Genomic DNA, 20,288 nt, shown 5'->3' on the forward strand with positions numbered 1-20,288 from the left:
AATTTGAGGATGGTGGTAGGGGGAGGTGGGAAGCTCATGGATGCTTGGACAGTATCACTGAGCTGCCCCTGCAAACGTGAACTCATCTCCCTGAAGACTTGCTATTAGGGGAGATAATGACATGTTTTTGTGCTGAAGCCATGCTAGGCAAGTGTTCTGTGAACTGCAGCTGAATAAGTTTTTTGTTTTTGTTTTGTTTTGTTTTGTTTTTTGTTTTTTGTTTTTTTTTTTTGAGACAGAGTCTCACTCTGTCCCGCAGGCTGGAATGCAGTGGTGTGATCTCGGCTCACTGCAAGCTCCGCCTCCTGGGTTCACACCATTCTCCTGCCTCAGCCTCCTGAGTAGCTGGGACTACAGGTGCCCGCCACCACGCCCAGCTAATTTTTTTTTTGTATTTTTAGTAGAGACGGTGTTTCACCGTGTTAGCCAGGATGGTCTTGATCTCCTGACATCATGATCTGCCCGCCTCGGCCTCCCAAAGTGCTAGGATTACAGGCATGAGCCACCGCGCCCAGCTGACTGCTGAACGAGTTCTAAATGAAACACCATTCCTCTCCATAGAAGCAGGTAGTGGCCATTAGGATGTGTATCTCTTATAGTATCTGCTGTCCCAGAGGGTGTTATAGGTCCTTAAGTGTAAGTATAACACCCAGAGGGTCCTCAAGTGTAGGACCTGTATCATACCAAACTTCTTACCTTCTAGTGTTTGAAGGTAAGTATTTTGGTATGATACAGGTCCTACACTCAAGCAGATTATTTCATCCCATGTGCAACGGAAGAAGCAGTGATCTGCTGCAACACTGGGAGAGAAACTGGGAGAAGGGACTCAGCCATACGGAGATACTGCATAACGAAACAGCTTCCCATGGGAATTCAAAGGTAATTCCCACTCTGCCCAATGTCTGTCCTACCTGCTGTCTTTAGCCTACCCCTGATGCAGGGGTGACTGCATCACACTTTTTCAAATGTCCCGGATTCTTTTCAAAATATATGATGGGAGTTGAGTAAATAAGATACATATAATGTTTGAAATGTGAAGGTACTTAGGGAAGTGTATAGTCTTGGATATGAGGGCTGGATTTAGTCACAAACTTCCAGGCATCTCCAATGAATTACAGCTGCTGAACTAAAACATCATCAGGCCATTGCCATGTTCTCCATTGATATTGGTCTACCGTCATGTTCACGGATGAGCCTAGAAGAGGCTCTGCAGCGAGACTGGACCCGCAAGGCAGCCAGGAGCAGCCCTGTTTACTGAGAGTTCCCTGCAGATGAGGACTGAGCCCCTTCCTGCCATGATCTCACTTAATCCTAGTGTCCTGAGCCTTGAGCCACCCACCAGAGAGGGAAACTGAGGCCCAGAGCACTCCAACCCCTTCAGTTAACTTGCCTGAGGACACACACCAGTGACCTGGACCCAAAGACAGACAGACTTGCCATCCCCAAAGCTCGGCGAGTAATTTGTCATTCCTGACCCCATTTTCACATACATAAAAATAAATGTTGAAATCATGCTATTTAATGAACATCTGGCATGGGCTGGTCCTCACTTAAAATGAAGAAATGGGCCAGGTGCAGTAACTCACACCTATAATCCCAGCACTTTGGGAGGCTGAGGCAGGAAGACTGCTTGAGCCCAGGAGTTCAAGACCAGTCTAGGCAACATGGTGAAACCCAATTTCTACAAAAAAATATATATATAATATATTTTTATATAAATATATTATTTTAATATAAATATATTTTATATAAATATATTATTTTAATATAAATATATTTTATATAAATATATTATTTTAATATAAATATATTTTATATAAATATATTATTTTAATATAAATATATTTTATATAAATATATTATTTTAATATAAATATTTTAATATAAACATATTTATATAATATATTATATCTATATTAAATATAGATATATATACACACACAAAAAAATTAGCCAGGCATGGTGATACACACCTGTAGTTCCAGCTGCTCAGGAGGCTGAGGTGAGAGGGTCACTTGAGCCTAGGTGGTAGAGGCTGCAGTGAGCCAAGATGGTACCACTACACTCCAGCCTGGATGACAGAACCTGTCACCCTGACTCTGACTCAAAAAAAAAAAAAAAAAGAGAAATTCATCTGCCCATATCAAAAAGTGGGGGAAACACAGAAATGCCACCCCACTAAGTCTGACATGAATGGTGTTCAGAGAAATAAAAGAAAAATATACAACTTTACCGTGAAAGTTTTACTGATGTGCTTTTTTTGGAGTAGGCCAGCCCACAGTCAACTGTCTAAACCCAGCAGGTTGCCTGTGCCCCCAGCCGGCAAGGGTGGGCAGATCTGGGTGTCTCCTTAAAACTCTGCACCAATAAACACAGATCTTAATCAGCAGGAGGCAATTTTCTAGTATAACAGGATTCGTCAAAATACACCCAGTTTCCTGTTTTGCCTGTGCCCAGTTGACATCGACAAGCCTCCCATTTCAGCTGAGGTATCATCGCAAAGAGAAGGCCAGCTGCCCTGATCCAAGTCCTGTGGAGACACGGCTTGGGGGCCACCGTGCCCACTGCCTGCTCTGGACCCCAGCACAAACCAGCAGCACATCCCACCATGGTGGGTAACAGAGCAGCTGAGCTGGGGGCACAGGCAGGTCCTGTGCACGGTGGGTTCCTGATTGGCTATGGTGTAGCAAATGACAGCATCGCTGCCTACCACTGACATCCCCAGGCACCAGCTGCAGGCGGCCCGAGGTTAGCCCTCTTCCTGTTTCCCCACATGGGATCTTCACAGCAGCCCAGGAGACAGGCACCCACATTAACCCCAGAGTAGGAAACAGGAGACCCAGGGTTTAACAACCTGCCTGAGTCGGGGAGGTGGGGGCAGAGCAGTGGGGGCTCTGCAGTCTGATGGTCTGACTCAGACCCAAACTCTTAACTACCATCTGAGACATTTTAGAATTTTTTCAAAAACACAGGAGAACAGGGTGCTGGGACCAAGCAAACGCAGGAAAAGCCTCCCTGTGTTCGACATCACCCTTGTGGGGACTCAGAGCACATGCCTCATGTTAAAGACGCAGAGGAGTCTTCCGAGGGGACATCCTTTAACCTACAGCTTTCGCAGACTCAGAGGAGGAGCTCCACTGAACATGGAGAGGGGCAGGAAGTGTGGCTGAGTCACTGTCTGCAGAAGGACAAAAGGGACAGATAAAAAACTCAGGCTTTTGGCCGGGCACAGTGGCTCACGCCTGTAATCCCAGTACTTTGGGAGGCCGAGGCAGGCAGATCCCTTGAGGTCAGGACTTTGAGTCCAGCCTGGCCAACATGTTGAAACCCTGTCTCCACTAAAAATACAAAAATTATCTGGGCGTGGTGATGCACGCCTGTAATCCCAGCTACTCGGGAGGCTAAGGCAGGAGAATTGCTTGAACCCGGGAGGCAGAGGTTGCAGTGAGCCGGGATCGCGCCACCGCACTCCAGCCTGGGTGACAGAGCAAGGCTCTGTCTCAAAAAAACAAAGCAAAACAAAACAAAACTCATGCTTTTTTACTTTTTGCACTTTCCCAGGTAGGGGACATAGCCTGTGGAAAGCAGGGATCAATAAACTCCATGAAGAGCCAGACAGAAACTATTGTAGGCCTCGGTCACCATCGTGTCTGTGGAAACTGCTCAACCCTGTCGCAGCGGCAGTAAAGCAGTCAGAGTGAATGCGTAAGTGGATAGATGTGTTCCAATAAAACTTTATTTATAGACCTTGAAATTTGAATTTCATGTCATTTTAGTGTCACGAAATATGATTCTTCTTGAGTATTTATCACACTTTTTAAAAATGTACCAGCCATTCTTAGCCTGCAGGCTGTACAAAAACAGATTGTGGGCTGGAGTTGGCCTGCGGGCTGGGGTCTGAAGCAAGCAGGTCTCCCTGCTCCAAGCAGCATTTAAGCTACAGGGAGACACGGGAAAATATAGCTTCTGTGCTCACCTTCCCTCTCCCACCCCAGAGTAAGTTACCTGCCAAGAGAGGGGAACAAGGTAAGAGAGAGATCTGCCCTATTCTTCCTGAGGAACGTCCGAAGATAAAAATAAAAGAGGGGCCAGTCCTCGATGTGTGTTTAATAAACTTTTAGCATCATCGAGCAAAAGGTGCAGTCAAGTATTTTGGTTCCCAGGAGACAATGCTTGCTCGTTAGAGACTTGAGCTCCATTTCAGTCTCCAGGGTGTTTCAAAGCCAGGTAGAGCTGTGTTCCCAGGAGAAGGCTCGAGTTTTGATTGCAATCTGTGTTCCTTTCAGCCAGAAAATAACCCGTCCATCTAGAAATGCTGTTTTTCCCACTCACCACTATGGGTCAATGGGTTTGAGGCTAAGGCTCCCAGATGAATTCCCAAGGTTGAGGCAAGTTACCCTAAACCAGTGGTTCTCAACTGGGGGCAACTTTGCCCCCAGGGTACAGTTAGCAATGTCTGGAGATACACTTTGTTGTCAGATCCTGGGGGAAGGGCTAGGAATGCTGCTAAACATCCTATAATACACAGGATAGCTCCCAGCAGAGAACGATCTGGTTAAACATACCAATAGTGCCCAGGCTGAGAAACTGCACACTAAACGTACTAAAAAGGGCACTTCCAAGCTCCAGAGGCGCAGAGATTTCTGGGTCCCCCACCCCCTTCCATCCCCACTTCCCGCCAGTATATTAAGATAATTAGGAGCTCAGGGTCTGAGTAGGCATAAGGCAAGTAGCTTCACTTATTGTTTCCTCCTAAAGGAAATGACCAACCAGTGCCTCCATCCCATAAACATTTACTAGCCTGGAAGGTTCTGAGGCCCTGCTGCCATTTTTAAGGGCTTCTCTCTCAAGAAATGTTAGGTCAAGTCAGTCAAAAACTGAAACTTGAGAAGGGGGAAGATTGGGGAATGGAGTAGGGGGCATTTTACAAAATTCAGGACCAAGAAGAAAATCGAAAGATCTTTTAGGTCTCCTCCCACCCTACCCCCTCTTTCTTGACCATAAACTACCAGCTGCTTTATATCGGGCACCTTATGAATGAGGAAAAGAGAGTTTTAAAGTTCTCAGGGCACTGTCCTGTGGGTTTTTCTTTTACTTGCTGAGACCCTGTCATGTTAATGGGTCTGTAGATTGATTCATTATTGGCCTTCAGGGCATCATACTGAACAGGCTCTAGGACTGGCTCTCCTGCCCCCAGCCTTGGAAATGGCAGGACCACCACAAAGAGCAGCTGGTGGCTGAGCTCATGGACATCCATGCACCCATAACAGAGAAATGATGAGAGGTAGCATCATAGTTGCTTCCTTTAAAAAAAAAATAAATAAACTTTTTATTTTAGAATAACTTTATAAGAACATTGCAAAGCTAGTACAGAGAATACTTGAGTACCCTTCACCCAGTCCTCCCAGGGTGAACATCTTCCACAACCACAGGGCATTTGACAAAACCGAGACGTTCACGTTGCTGTGTAACTGTCAACTCGACTCCAGATTTGTTTCAGACTGTACCAGTGTTTCCACAGATGTCCTTGTTCTGGTCTAAGATCCAGTCCAGGATACCACGTTGTATTTTCTTTTGGTTTCTTTCCTTTTTTTTTTTTTTGAGACAGAGTTGCTCTGTCACCCAGGCTGGAGTGCAGTGACGTGATCTCGGCTTACTGCAACCTCTGCCTCCCGGGTTCAAGCGATTCTCTTGCCTCAGCCTCCCAAGTAGCTGGGACTAAAGGTGTGTACAACCACACCCCACTAATTTTTGTATTTTTAGTAGAAACGGGGTTTCACCATGTTGGCCAGGCTGGTCTCGAACTCCTGACCTCAGGTGATCCACCCACCTCAGCCTCCCAAAGTGCTGGGATTACAGGCATGAGCCACCGTGCCCAGACTCTTTTGGTTTCTTCTTATTAAAAGAGAGAAAACTTGACAGAAATAGATGAGATTTATTTGAAACTCTCATCAAAACTATCCTTTCCCTCCTCCCCAGGGGCAGCTCTCACCCTGAAGGTAGGCAGTCCTTCCTGCCCATGTGTCCATGGTATTACTGCAATGTGTATGAACCCACAAACAATACATTTATGAGTTGGTGCCCTTGTGTGGGAGGTTGGGGGCGGGGGTGCCTATGTGTGTAATTAACAAATGGTTACATCCTTAACATCCTTCTGCTACTTGCTTTCTCCTTCTGACATTGTTTCCAGTCTACATTGATACAGTAAAAAAAAAAACAAAAAAAACAAAAAGAAGTCCCTGCGCTGGGGCGACTATTCCATATCCCCTCCCAGAGCTACACCTGCTTCTCTCTCGAATCCCCTGTTCATGCACATTTTGATTTTGGGGACTTTACAATATTACAGACCAACACAAAGACATGCTGGGACATACGGAAAAAAACCGTTTCTGTGGTCTTTTTTATATAGCATCTTGAGGAATTGCTATTAAAATACCAGTCTCTGGCTGGCTATGGAATTTCCCCATGGAGGGGGTATGGGGTACATGTAGGTGCCCCCCACAGGCACTCAGGGCCCTATGCCCTGACAATTATTTTTAAACCATAAAGACTGAGGAGAGGGGAGGTATCACAAGCAGGGTGGATAACAGAAGGGAAAGGTGTGTGCCTGCTTATCTCTATGTCACTTATCAGAACACGGGACCACAGAGTCAAGGCCATGGGCTCGGCTTCTGTTTTAATGGTCTCAACATCATCTCCTCCACGCTCCCCGCTACCTATTCAATACCCCACAGGTTCAGGAGAAAAGAATGGGCAGCTCTGCACCCAGCAAGAGCTGGACAGACACATCGGCCCCACACTTCCTAGCTGTGCATGTTTGGGCCCCTTCAGCATCCTCCTCTCTAAAATGGAAATGACACTGCTTACCCTGCAGAATACTGAGAGAACTGCATGAGGGCCCCATAAAGATGGCTACTCTGAATCCATTGCTGCTACACAGAAAGATCTTAGCCCTCTGAGGTCTACAATCCATTTCAGTGATGCATTTAGATGATGAAGGGGTCTCTGAATTTAATGTCTAGATTCAGCCATGCAAGATCCTGCCTGGACTAAGAAATGTCTCTAAGGGGCCAGTTGCAGTGGCTCACGCCTGTAATCTTAACACCTTGGGAGGCTGAGGCAGGTGGATCACTTGAGGTCAGAAGTTTAAGACCAGCCTGGCCAACATGGTGAAACACCATCTCTACTAAAAATACAAAAATTAGCCGGGCGTGGTTGTGGGAGCCTGTAATCCCTGCTACTCAGGAGGCTGAGGCAGGAGAATCGCTTGAAGCCGGGAGGCAGAGGTTGCAGTGAGCGGAGATCATGCCACTACATTCCAGCCTGGGGGATAGCGAGAGACTCCATCTCAAAAAAAAAAAAAAAAAAAAAGAAAGAAAGAAAAAGGAATGTCTCTAAGGCCCAGGAGAGAAAGCAAGCAGCTCTTCCATTGTGGACAAGATTTCATGGCGAAGTGATAACCTGTAACTTCCGGGGAAACACCAGCAGTCACCTCATTAGCCAGGAGCAGAGTAATGCTTCTTAATTCTCTAGATAGTGAACCGGACAAAAGCTGAAGCTTGCCTTTGCTGAAAGACAAGTCATAAACAGGGAAGTCACTTTACAAGTGGGAATGGAAAGAGATGTTATTCTTGTTGAACCAATTGAGTACTTCAGTGAGATGGAAGCCTCCAGAACATCAGTCTCCAAAATGGAGCGCAAGAGGGGAGGAGGCAAGAGGAACCCACTGGGAGTCAGGAAAAGGTATATTACAATTATAATTGTTATGCAAATTCCAACTGACAATCATGGGAGTTCACTAGCTTCAACAAAAATATCTGCATAATTGACAGGTGGGGTTGAAAAATGAAGCTCTGGTTTCAGTAATGCACCCCACAACTTCTCACATTTCTGTCTTTGAATCTTGTGAGAGATGCTTCAATCATGATAGCGTGGTGTCATCTGTGCCATTTCCTGGACGCTCTCTGGTGCTTTGCCTTTCTGAGCAAGCGGTGGTATCATCATCTCCTTGCCAACCTTGGGTCAGGTTTGGCCACACGGCTCACTTTGGCCCATGAAATGTGAGCAGAAGCTCTTTCAGGTGGAAGAGTAAATTTGGGGGTACATACCCTAAATAGAAATAAGTTGTGGCCGGGCAAGGTGGCTCACGCCTGTTATCCCAGCACTTTGGGAGGCCAAGGCGGGTGGATAAAACCTGAGGTCAGGAGTTTGAGGTCAGCCTGGCCAACATGGCGAAACCCCATTTCTACTAAAAATAAAAAATAAAAAAAAAATAACAAAAATTAGCTGGGCGTGGTGGTGGGCACCTATAATCCTAGCAACTTCGGAGGCTGAGGCAGGAGAATCACTTGAACCCAGAAGGCGGAGGTTGCAGTGAGCCAAGATCGCGCCACTGCACTCCAGCCTGGGCAACAAAAGCAAAACTCCATCTCAAAAAAAAAAAAAAAAAAAGAAAAGAAAAGAAGAAATAAGTTGTATAACTACTAGTTAGGATCATTTGTACTTCATAAAACAGACAAAAATAGAAATTTTTGAAGTTAGAAAGTCACTTCCAGGTGGAAATATTAAAAGCCAACACACAGTTCACATTATCTTTCCTTCTGGCACCTTATTCGTAACATTCTGAGGACCTCAGCCTCTCCCAGGGACTCTGCTGCCACCAATGTGCAGAACTCCATGCCTCCACCCTGAACCCACGACAGAGCTATAATGTGATACAAATGAAAAACAAACTTCTGGGATTTTTAACGCACCAAGATTGTGAGTTTCTTCACACACAATAACTTCATTTATACTGACCAGATGAAGGGTCATCGAAATTTGGGACCAGGCCTTTAGATCAGTGATTCTAAACTGTTAAATCATGATTTTGAAAACACCAAAGAACAGTCCATTGCACCGCAAATTTTCGTGACTGCAAACTTAATTAAATTATATTAAAATTTAATTTTAATTAAATGTATATTGTTAATTAAAATTGTGTTAACAATTAAAATTAAAATGATTCATTAGTTAAAATTTGTATTAATTAACAAACACCAAAATTTTGTATTGCTTTTAGCTTTAGTGTCTCCTACTTAAATTTCTATTTTTGTCTATGTTTTATGAAGCACAAGCTATCCTAGCTATCCTGCAGTAGTTATACAACTTATTACTATTTAAGGTATGTACCCGAAAAGGTAGTAGTGGGAATTGGAGATCAAAAGCATTTAGAAGAGACTGCTTAGAATGTCTTCATGCCATATGTGCACAGAAACAACCAATATCTGAGCACCTTCTATGCCATGAGAATTCTGCAAGGCTGTGCATGGGCAGGAGAATAAGGCTGTCTGAAAAAAAAACAGGAAAAGTGCCCTTTATTGTAGGCCAAAACACAAGCCACAAAAAAAAAAAAAAAAAAAAAAAAAAAAATTTGCCTGCCTTTGTGTGTGTAAGTTGCCAGGGGGATGAGCACTTGGACCATTATATGCCAACTGTCATGCTAAGAGCTTAGCTTTTTCTTTTTTTTCATGTAGTCCAAACTACATGAAAGCAGAAGACAGGCTGGAAGCACAAGACAGGGCAGGCCTAAACCCAATGCTTAGAAACACACAAGTCCTCGATTTTGGAAACGGTGCAAGTTTTTATTCGTGGCCAAATTTAATTAAGCCAGGCAACAAAAGATTGAAACTTGAAAGCTACTCCAGGGAGATAAAGATGTGATAGAACACGTGACCTCAGAGATGCAGGGAAACCTAATACTTGGTGAGTCGGATTTTTCAAACAGTATAAAGAGCTGAAGGGAGTTTACGGAAGGTCTTGAATAAGAAATGCCACCCCTCGGTATCTGGCCCTGGAGCCATTCTCTTTCTTCCTCTGGTCTCTAGAGGCTTCTAAACACGCTGAATCCACACAGGGCTTTGTTGTTGCAGCCTAACCCCAGCTGCGGGAGCCTTGGGCAGCCTTGCACCTGCTCCAATAAAAAGTGGGGAAGTTGTGCAGTTCTGTTAATGAATGCTTTGGGCTTGTCACTCCCTTGAAGGAAAAGACAATTTGTACTTTGACCATCTTCCAGAAAGGATTGGGAAGAAATACTTCAATAATGCAATTTTTTAAATGAAACATTTTATTTTGAAATTAATTTTTAATTCAAAGTTGCAAAGGCACTACAGAGAGTTCCAGTATACCCTCTCACTGAGTTCCAGTTTCCCAAGTAGTAAAATCATTAAATAACCATAGATGCTAAAATTGGGGGAAAGATTCAGCCTTAGACTCTATTCATCCTCAAATAAGTTTGGTGCGTTCATTCAAATTCCATTGATCTCTGAAAGAGGGAGGCGCACACATATTCACACTCTGGGGACCATTTTCTTGACATTTAAAATAACATGGGCAGTTTAATCTCAGTATTTTAAGATGAAGTACTTAAAAACTGAAATTTGGACTAATATACCAACGTAAATCTTCATCTGGCCAACACAATAAAAACAAGAGCTACCATTTGTTTTACACCTACTAGGTGACAGCCTCTGTGCATGGGTGATATGATTTCTATTTCTTTAGAATCTGTTGAGGAAGAGATTCTCTTGTAGCCTTTATAAAATGAGGACACAAATGCAGAGATGTTAAGTAACTTGCCCAAGGTCACACAGCTAATATGCTGTCATAGTGGAAACAGACACATAGATTTAGGCTGTGTCTAAAGAGAATCACTGTGGATGCCGTTCCAATCTCCCTTGCCAAGTCACACCCACTGCTGTCACCGAGAACTTCCGTTACATGGCAGTGAAGCCCCCAACCCCCCACCCCATATATCACCCAGAATTAGCTGCAAAGTGTCAGGAGACTTGGCCAGGCAGCCCCAAGCATCAGCGAGGGCTGGAAGCCTTCACTGTGAAGCCCTTTATAGAAAGCCGCGGTTGGCAGCCCCCGCTCCTGCATGGGAACAAATTAACATTGGCATTCCAAACACAGGAAAGGAAGGAAATTGGAAACACAGTTTATACTTGGCCAGCCCTTTGAAATACTGTACCATGCTACCGACATCAATTAATGAAAAGCAGGGTTGTGTGAGAGGCTCTGGTTTGGAAATGCATTAACACACGTTCAACATGTTTGCACAGGAACCAGATTATAAGCACCCTGGCTCCAAAACAATAAAGCAATTCCCCTAAAGCTGGTGCTCTCGGAGTTGTCATTAATTCAATCCACTCCACGAGGATCAGCACAGGCTTTGCGCGGCTCCCCACAATGCCTTCCGACACAAATGTTGAAAAGGCGGTATTGCACATGCTTGCCTAAGTTTCGCATAAGTAAGTGTCAAACTTCATGCACTCTAATATCCCCCCAAATCATAAACACTCTACTTTGGAGAGGAAAAAAATACACAGCAGCAGTCCTGGTATTCCCTGGCATTGCTAATTCAGTTTGGGTTTGAGCAATTTTTTTTTTTTTGCCGGGGAAGCTTAAATGAACTATCTGTTCCATATTAAGAAATACCAAGTCACATTTTTTGTCAATTATTATTTGTCAGATGCCATTTGCTGCAAAACCCGGAATTCAATCCCAGCTTGAACACACAGCTAATACTAAACAGCTCACATAATAGCCGCGGTCGTACATGGGATCGTTTGCAGTGAACAAACCCCTTTCCTCTATAAACTGTTTCAGGGATTGGAAAGAAAAGCATGTGAAGCTCTGGAATAAATAAAGCACCATGCCTTGAGCTGCCCAGTACATGACCCTTGCATGCTGTGAGAACAGGCTCAAAATGACCCAAGAGCAAGTGCCCACTTCGCAATTTTGTAAGAATGCTTCCGAGAAAGGATTTTAGATGATGTAGGTAAATCTCATTGTTTTTGACCTGCAATAGAAAGAACCAGCTCGCTTCTTGAAGGACCAGCATCCCCAGTCACTGCCTCTACACACATGTCCACCTGCATCTGGAATCCAGGGTCCAAGCAACAGACATCACGGGTGTCTCCTCCCCGCTCCTGGTGACGTCATCTCCTCAGCTCAACTCCACGTTGATCTGGGATCCATCAAGTTGGAGCAATTTGAGTGTGTAAAGCTAAATGTGTTATCATTTTCACCACAAATTAACAGTTTCTATGTAAATATTGGTATTTCCTCACCCCATGAAGGCGAGAGAAGGCAAAATGGCACCGGCGCATTTGATTTAAACTAATTAAAAGCAGAGGGTTGTGCAATTCAATATATTGATTTTACCAGTGGGACTTAAATCTTTTATAATAAGTGTACACAGCTGCAGTGCTCTCCCACCACTATGCTGTAAAGGCTAATCCGCACATTCCTTCTGACAATAACATGACAGGTCCCACACATCCCTGCCTGTGCCCTAACCCTGGTGACAGTGCCAGAGCGCATTAAGGCGAAGCCTTGCAGTGGCTTGCCAAGAAACCAGTGTGCCAACAGCCCCCCCGCTAAGACTGAAGAGTGAGCGTGAAAGAATTAATGTGGCCAGAAGCATGGTGCAAAGGGCTCCCCATTCAAAATATTCAGCCTGTTACACGGATGGGCAGACGGGGAAGGGTGGAGACAGGGGAGACTTAGGACACGCTGATTCTTGCAATGGGCCAAATATGACCTTACCAAATGAGGGAGAGATATTAAAGCGATAGGAGTGATCAATCAACTTAGATGGGACTCTCCCTGGAATGAAGTCACCAGTTGTCTCTGAGTTCAGCGGACACGTGATATTCGCTCACATCGCAGGCATTCCGGTGGTGAGGGGATCGCGCACCAGCTGTGTTTATCTCGGCAAAGGCTTGATAGCCTACTACGCCATGGTAAAGCCCCAAACCATGGGGTAGTAGGCTATGGGTAAAGCCCCAAACCATGTAGCTTGAGAGGGCTGCATCTCAAAAGCGGTTTCATCTGTCTGTGCATTCAGAGAATCATCTCCCTTGCTGCCCTGAAACTGATTTGCAAGTGGGCCATCTCTGTTACCCCTTCCATGGGGACAGCTCCACAACCGAATGACAACCCTGGAACCAAAACCAAAAACAGCCACCCAAGTTGGCATCCAGGGCTGAGCCTTACCCTGCCTTGATTCCAGAAGGAAAATACATAGAAAATGAAAAAAGTTCAAAGCTGGGTCACATACATGCTTGGGAAAAGTGGAGGAAAATCTTTGATTTATATAAGCAGGAAAATGAGGTTTAAAAGAAGTGATTTTGAAAGGGTTACGAAAAACACAGCTGTTGGTGCACTCCTATAGCAAAGGCGCTCTGCAGAAAGAAAGAAAGAAGGGGGGAGCTGTGTGACATCTATATTAACCTTTGGCTGCTCACCAGTGAGGGCCGGCGCTCCGAGTGCTGGAATGTGGAGCAGCCCCTTCCAAATTTTAACACAAGCCAGGTTACAGCTGCAAATGCCTGCAGTCCACGCTCCCCTTTGCGAAGCACTCCCTGAAGGAAATTTTTAAACTGTAACAGAATCTTTTTCTAATACTCTACAGTGGTAGGGCCTGCTCTTGACGGGCAATGGGAGAGGTCTTAATGCCAAACACTTGTCAACAAAAAGGACAGCCAGATGGCATAAAGCAAAAATCAAACTGCAAGGCCTTCTCCCTACTCTTCAGCTACATTAACAAAAGCCACTTTTATAGGCTGACTCCAATAATGATAGGTTTCCAACTTTCTCTTCTTTTCAATTTAGCTTCAAAGATTACACAAATTTCATGCCTTCATTACCTGGACCAGAGATAAACATGATGACTTCCACTCCCCTAGTGCCAGCCAGCTACTTTACAAGATTCCTAACAGAGCTGCTGGATCTTCCCAAAGAAAGAATGGTAACGGGCTATGGCTAGATGCAGTGTGCGGAATCGCCATTGCCTGGGGATTATTTAAGAGAGGGTAGCTGTTTTGAATTCCAAAATTAAGTCTACACAGAGGAGTCAGGGTTGTTAATCCAAACCAGTTTACAAATCTTGCCATTGAACTTAAGGGGCCCAGGCTGGGAAGATGGGAGTCTCACTCAGGCAGCTCAGTTCACATTGCCTGGGGCTTTATGGTACAGGCTGGGCTTTGTCATAAGGTGCAGCCTTTAGTCCTCATTCCCACCACCTGGTTTTGTCGTAAATTCCCCTCTAGCTTCCCCTCTAGTTTAGATCCCGCTCAGCCTGGCAAAAAACTTGAATTCCAAGAACAACTTATAGGAACAAAAACCAGTTTGGCGGCAGAGAGAAGGAAGAATAAACGCACCAGGTCTGCAAAAGCCTTCAGAATTCAGGCAGGGGTCCCCCCTCCCGCGCACGCAGGCCGCCTGCCTGCAAGAGAGCAGAGCTATGCAGTGCAGGGGGAAGGGGCAGCAGAGGTTGCCAAGATCCTCACCCATGCCCCCCCCACCCCGCCAAACTCCCACCATAATAAGAAGTAATAGTTTGATATGTGCAAGTGATATTTTCTCACTCTTATGTAAATTGTGAGAATAAACTTGCCTTTAGAAAACTTCGAATACTACAGATCAACATGATTTGCAATCCAAGGAAAAACAGTATAGCAGTGTTCTTTCTCAGCAAACTCAGTGGCCAGACAAGTCTCCTACACCTCCCCCCAACCCTCTCCAACCCTACTGCCACCCCCAAGTCCCTCCTATGGAGAAATTCCAAGCTACAACAGAATAGAAGGGACAGGCCATTTATTCGTGTGCTGCTGTTGAACAGAAATTAAAGGCCAACATTAGAAGCATCTACAGGAAGCGTCTCGCCAAACTGCAGCCCAGGTCTTCACCTAACTAATGACCTCGAGTTTAGGGACAGAGAGAGAAAAAAAACAAGGTCAGTGCGCTCTGTTAAAAGCCACTCTGCCATCTAATTTGGAGTGATGTCCCAGAAAGCTAGACCTGAGAAAGTCAGGGTCCCACAAAGCCCAAAGCCAGCCTGACTGATTAAGAGGCTCAGACAAGCCGGTCTTTGTCCTTTCAAGATGAAAGAAATGGATTGAAAGGTGTGTGTACAGCCAGAGGAGGAAAACCACCCAGCTGTGGCCTTCCCAAACAAGTCCCAGCTTGCTCCTGCCGCCATGGGGGGAGCAAATAGCCCGCACCAAAGTTCCCAGAGGCACCCTCCGAGCAACCTGGTCTTTCTCTTGGGGACAGGAAGCCCCAGGGCCTAGCCCACACTGCCGGCCCATAAGCACTGGGGGCTTTTTTGCTCTTGGTTAGCAGGGCCTTCTACAGAAGCCGGAGATTACAAATACCTTTTTAATGATCCCAGCCAGGCTCTGAAGGCAGCCACTGGGACCTGCACATTCAATGGGAGTCCGGGGTACCCAACAGAACGGAAGATGCTATAAATCCCCCACCAGAGAAAGGGCCCTGGCTAACCCCAGGCTTCAGGAGGGCGACAGAGCTCTGCGTTCATTATTTATGTGTATGTATTTGGAATTTTCCTTTAGTTTTTGGTATAGTTAATAAATACACATTGTTTTTTTAAAAAAATCACAAATACAGAAGTGCAGACAACGAAAAATCAGACCCCACCTCCCACTCCCTACGCCCCAGCTGTGCCCCCGCCTCTCTACCCCTCCAGTAAAATCTCTCTCCAGTTCCTGGTGTCTTCCTCCAGGAGGACACGATGATATACAAGCACACATGCAGCCCACTCATCTGCACCTTGCTTCTTTCCACCTCATACATCTTGGAGATGGTTCTAAATCAGGTCATATGTTGCTGCTTCCTTCTTAACTGGCTGCTTAGTATAATTTAAACTTTCTTGAAGGTATTTTGGCATCTAAACCTCCCACCCCTTGCTCGCTGAAGCTTGGTTCACTAGTTGGATTTAGTTATTATTAAGTACAGACAATGGCCTCCCGGGAACTCCAGGGACCTTATCAGGAGGGGGAAGCATGAAGGCGGATCTGCGCTTCCCCGGCGCCCCCAGTCCACGCCCCAGGTGCCCAGCGTGGGGCTTCAGTATCATTATTTCCATGTTGACACAGCGCCCGTGGGCGTGAGTTTGCTGTCTTGACTTGGTTCGGGTTTTCGCAGCAAGTTACACAAGTAGAATGAAAGCGGCTCAGGAAACAGCGCTATCGGGGTGTGTTATCTCGGAAACCAAATATTTGATCATCAGTCCCGCAGTGCGCTGGCGCTGCCGGGGGTTAGTTTGAGCAAGTCTGGAGAATGTGCGCGCACAGATGGAGGGGGAGCTCCCCGGCCCTCGCCGCAGCCCCAGGCTCGCGTCGCCGGGGTCGTCGCGGCTCCAGTCGGAAACCGGGACCCCCAGCCGCCCCCGCGGCGTCAGCTCTGAGATCCCGCGCAACCCAATCGCCAAAACCTGTGGTTTGCGCGCCACACGTGGTAAATGCTGAAAATAGATTCTGCCGGCCCGGGACCTACCACTAAATATTTAAAATAGAAGACTAGCGGCAGGGCACAGTGGCTCACGCCTGTAATCCCAGCACTTTGGGAGGCTGAGGCGGGAGGATCACCTGAGATCGGGAGTTCGAGATCAGCCTGCCTAACATGGAGAAACCCTGTCTCTATTAAAAATACAAAATTAGCCAGGCGTGGTGGCGCATGCCTGTAATCCCAGCTACTCGGGAGGCTGAGGCACGAGAATCGCTTGAACCCGGGAGGCAGAGGTTGCGGTGAGCAGAGATCGCGCCATTGCACTCCAGACTGGGCGACAAGAGTGAAACTCCGTCTCAAAAAAAAAAAAAAGAAAAAAAAAGAAAAGAAAAAGAAAAAAAAGAAAAAAGAAAAAATAAAGAAAGAAAACAAAGAAAACTAGCAATGGCACCGTTTATTCCCCAGCTCCAGCCAAGAGAGAATGGGGCATCCGGCGGCCCGGAGAGGGGCCCCAAGGCGCTCGGAGCGCGCGGTACGCTAAGGCGGGCGCACCACGAGGGGACAGGTAGGGCTTGACAGGGAGGGTAAGGGAGTGCGACGGCCGCGATGCCAGGGCCAGGCAGGGCTGAGAGGGGCCCAGGAAGGGCGGCAAGGCAGCCTCGCCGGGAAGGGCCCTTTACATCCAGGTAGCGCGAGCCGCGCCGGCCCGGGACAGCTCACATGACCGAGCCCCGCGCTTTGAACGGCCCTTGCCTCCAGCCCCATGGATGCGGCCGGCGGCGTAACATGGAGGGGACTTCGGAGGATCCCTCCTTCCCAGTAACCCCTACAGGCTCACCGAACCCAGCGCGCCCGACCTGGGGGCGCACACAGCTTGGGAGTCATAGGGCTATGGGTGGGAGACCCTCGGGCAGGCACTGCGATTTCAGCCAGGAGCGGAAAGCTGGGCGGGCTGCATAGAAGAAGCGGCTCCCTCCCTCCCAGTCTCAAAGTGCCCCCGAAAGGAGACGCGTACCCTCGCCTGCCCTTACTCACCGAGGTTGACGAAGCTCATGACCATGTCGGCGTCGGTGAGGAAATGGCTATCTTGCAGGCTGGCCAGAGGGGGGCCCTGGGTACTGAAGACGGCCTTGTAGGGGTAGGAGAAGCCCTGGCCGCCGGGCCCGCCGCCCTCCTCCACCGCCATGGCGTTGTACAGGTCCAGCATGAACATGGGTGCCGAGTTGTGCTTGCCCTGGAGGTGCGGGCGCGGGCGGTGGGGCAAGCCCAAAATGGAGAGGATCTCGCGCTGCATCTCCCGCCGCTCCTGGCTGCGGAGGCGCCGGTGGATGAAGCTCGAGTGCACCTCGTTGTCCAGGCTGAAGTCGGCCAGGGCGGAGCGCAGCAGGAACAGGGGTGCCCAGAGCGCCACGAAGCTGTGCGGCGCCGCAGCTCGCAGTGAGCGCACGTGCATCGCGCCGGCTCTACGCGCTACCCGGGCTCCGGGCTCCGGGCCCGCACCGCCCCAGGTGGCAGAGGGGGCAGGCGGCCGTCCGCGCCGCTCGGTCACTTGCTGCAGACGGGCCCCGCTGCGCCCGCGCCAGACATGGCCCCTCCCCGGCCGGCCGCGCTCTGCCCGGACCCCCGCCCCCTGCTCGGTGCTGGCCCCGGGCCCCTCGCCCCACACTCGCCCGGGCGCACCGCAGGGCTTGGAAAGCAGCCCCGGCAAACGAAAAGGCGAGTGAGGAGGCGGGCGCGGGTGGGAGGAGCAGCCAGCAAGCCTAGGAGTCCAGAGAGCCAGCGCCGGGGAGGCAGCGAGGAGGCAGGCGGGCGGGCGAGCGCTCCTTCTTCCCGCTCCTCTGGCGCTCTCGCCCTCGGGCGGCGGCGACCCACCCTCTTCCAACCTCTGGCGCGGATAGCAAGGGCCCCGGGGCGCTCTCCCAGCCTTGTGCGCCCTGGATCGCACAAGAGGCCGCCTCGGGAGCGCCAGAGTGGTACGCGCTGGGGCCTGGGCGGAGGAGGAGGAGGAGGAGGAGGAGGAGGAGGAGGAGGAGGAGGACGGGCTTCGAGGGGCCCCTCCCGCGCCGGCGGCCTCCCACCTGCCCTCGGCCCCGCCCTCCCCCCAGCTGTGCCCAATGGGTTCATTCATTCCCTCTAGAGCGCTCGACAAATGTTTACTGAGTGCCCACGGGGTGCCTAGAGCATGGCCGGACGTCGCGGGGATGCGGCTGGAGGAATCCGAGCCGGCCCTGCCCTCTCGGCACTCGCGGTCCGGACCAGGAAGGCGGCCCGAGCAGGACGGGTGGGCTGCGGACCGCGGTGGGAAAAGTTGGGGGAGCGCGGAGGTGACGCGGAAATAGAAGGCTTCCTGGAAGCGGTGACCCTTGAGCCGGTCTTGCCCCTCAGTCCCTGTATCCTTTTAAGCCAGCCACGCTGACCCCTCCGCGCCTCCCTGAAGCCGTTGCCAGCCTGTCTCTGCGCTCGCCATTCCCTCCGCCTGGACCTCTCCCCGCTCACCACCTCCCGCCCCCATCAGACGCTGCTTTCTCCTCCCAGAGACCTCCAAGACCTGCCAAGCTGAGGTTGTTTCCTCGCCTCGCCCCTCGCACGTTTGTTTTCTTTCCTGTACTTTCTCTTGCTGTCTGGAATTGCTGTTTGAGTTACTCCGTGCCTTCTTTATTGCCTTCTTACCCCCGCTAGACACCCAGAGCACTGGGGCCCGGATCAGCGATCTTCTCCGCACCTCTGGTACCCGCAGTGCCTTGAACCCAGCGCCTCGTAGCCACTGTAGCTGCGTAGTCACGATTTGTTGAGTGAATAAGTGAATTTCGTGTGAGCTGGGGGGGTTCTTCCCACCTCCTCCTCTTCGGGGCCCTGTATCTTTCCAGCCACCCCTCAGCCTGAGACCAGACACCCCAGCCCCACCACTAGGGCTTCCCATCAGCCCTCCCCGTGGCAGTGCCTGGGGAGCCAGCCGCTGGTCTTCGCATCCTCTTCCCCTCCAAGGGTCTGTGCCTGAGACCTCCCCATCGGCCTCCTCTCCTGTCTCTCCTCATCCATTCATCCCTCAATCAATACCGAGCCATGCACGCTGTCACAGGGAGTCCCCAGACCACTCAGAGCCCACCGGTCCCTCTGCCGGTGTGGGATTTCAAGGGAATTACTGCACCCAGAGTGGCAGTGAGGGCATCGGGGTAAAAGTTCATCCTGTCTCCTTCCCCTCCTGGAGCTGGGTGAGAGAGTGGGTCCCCAGAGGGCCTTTGGGATGAACTGGGAAGGGCTGAGGTTGGGGAAGGGGGGGGGCGCTTGTCTGGGAGGGGCTCTGGCTAAGCCTCACTTTGGGGCTGTCCTTCCTGGAGCAGGAGAGCTGGGGAAGAGAATTACGGTCTTCTACAGTTTTCTGGAGCAGTAGTAGTTTGGCCAAGTGGCCCTCTGGGTCTCCCTTGGGGACTTTTGGACTAGATGGCAGCCTGAGGGGCCACATGGGTGGAGAAAGGGGAGGCCAGAGGCCAGGCAAGGAGCAGAAAAGTGCCAGCCTGCAGGTCCTGGCCATTTACACACAGGCCCCAGGCTGTGGGATGGAACAGGTCTTGAGCCCCATGCCAGGGAGGGGCCTCTACCCACCCACCAGGCAAGGCCCTCAAACCACCCCCACCACCTGCTCTTCATCCATTCACTCCTTCCTTCAACAGACAAGCGTGGAGCACAGGATATCAGGAGGGGAGCTGTGGGGCCTGCAACCTGGACAGTCGTACAGGGCCCCCCAGCTCTTAAGGGCCCCACACTTGGTTTCCTACTCTGGGGTCACCATATGTGGTTCTGAATCACCTATGAACAAAGTCCCCCCTGCCCCATACTAATTTTGCACCTGGCCCAGATATTATGTGGCCAGTCCCAGGGCCAAGCACGATGCTGGGCAGGAAGACATGGTCATGAGCGAACCCACATGGCGGACTCCATCAAGGAGCCGGCCTCCAGGCCGGGGAAGCAAAGCAAGAGCCTTAAATAAGATT

The 20,288-nt window shown here is 49.1% G+C and overlaps 2 protein-coding genes across 2 annotated transcripts in view; one reads left to right on the forward strand and one right to left on the reverse strand.

The window, feature by feature from the left end:
• Positions 1 to 17,749, reverse strand: part of BMP7 (bone morphogenetic protein 7) — a 95,904-nt gene extending 78,155 nt beyond the window's left edge. The window contains exon 1 of the mRNA XM_031005002.3: positions 17,332 to 17,749. Coding sequence (XP_030860862.1) covers positions 17,332 to 17,749 — 418 coding nt within the window. The remainder of the gene's footprint in view (positions 1 to 17,331) is intronic.
• On the forward strand, positions 17,745 to 19,000 carry LOC109024329 (uncharacterized). The gene is made up of 2 exons (XM_031005003.3): positions 17,745 to 18,269; positions 18,434 to 19,000. The coding sequence occupies exons 1-2, from the start codon at positions 17,882 to 17,884 to the stop codon at positions 18,454 to 18,456; spliced, it is 411 nt and encodes a 136-aa protein (XP_030860863.1). The 5' UTR covers positions 17,745 to 17,881; the 3' UTR covers positions 18,457 to 19,000.
• The last annotated feature ends 1,288 nt before the right edge of the window (positions 19,001 to 20,288 follow it).

The sequence above is a fragment of the Gorilla gorilla genome, chromosome 21 (assembly GCF_029281585.2).
Source record: "Gorilla gorilla gorilla isolate KB3781 chromosome 21, NHGRI_mGorGor1-v2.1_pri, whole genome shotgun sequence".
NCBI classification, from domain to species: domain Eukaryota; kingdom Metazoa; phylum Chordata; class Mammalia; order Primates; family Hominidae; genus Gorilla; species Gorilla gorilla.

Excerpts from the sequence above, each read along its gene's own strand:
- LOC109024329 (XM_031005003.3), top strand. The coding sequence starts at position 17,882 with ATGGCCCCTCCCCGGCCGGCCGCGCTCTGCCCGGACCCCCGCCCCCTG. Across the intron at positions 18,270-18,433 it reads GCCTCGGGAGCGCCAGAGTG|AGCGCTCGACAAATGTTTAC; the intron begins GTACGCGCTGGG and ends CATTCCCTCTAG.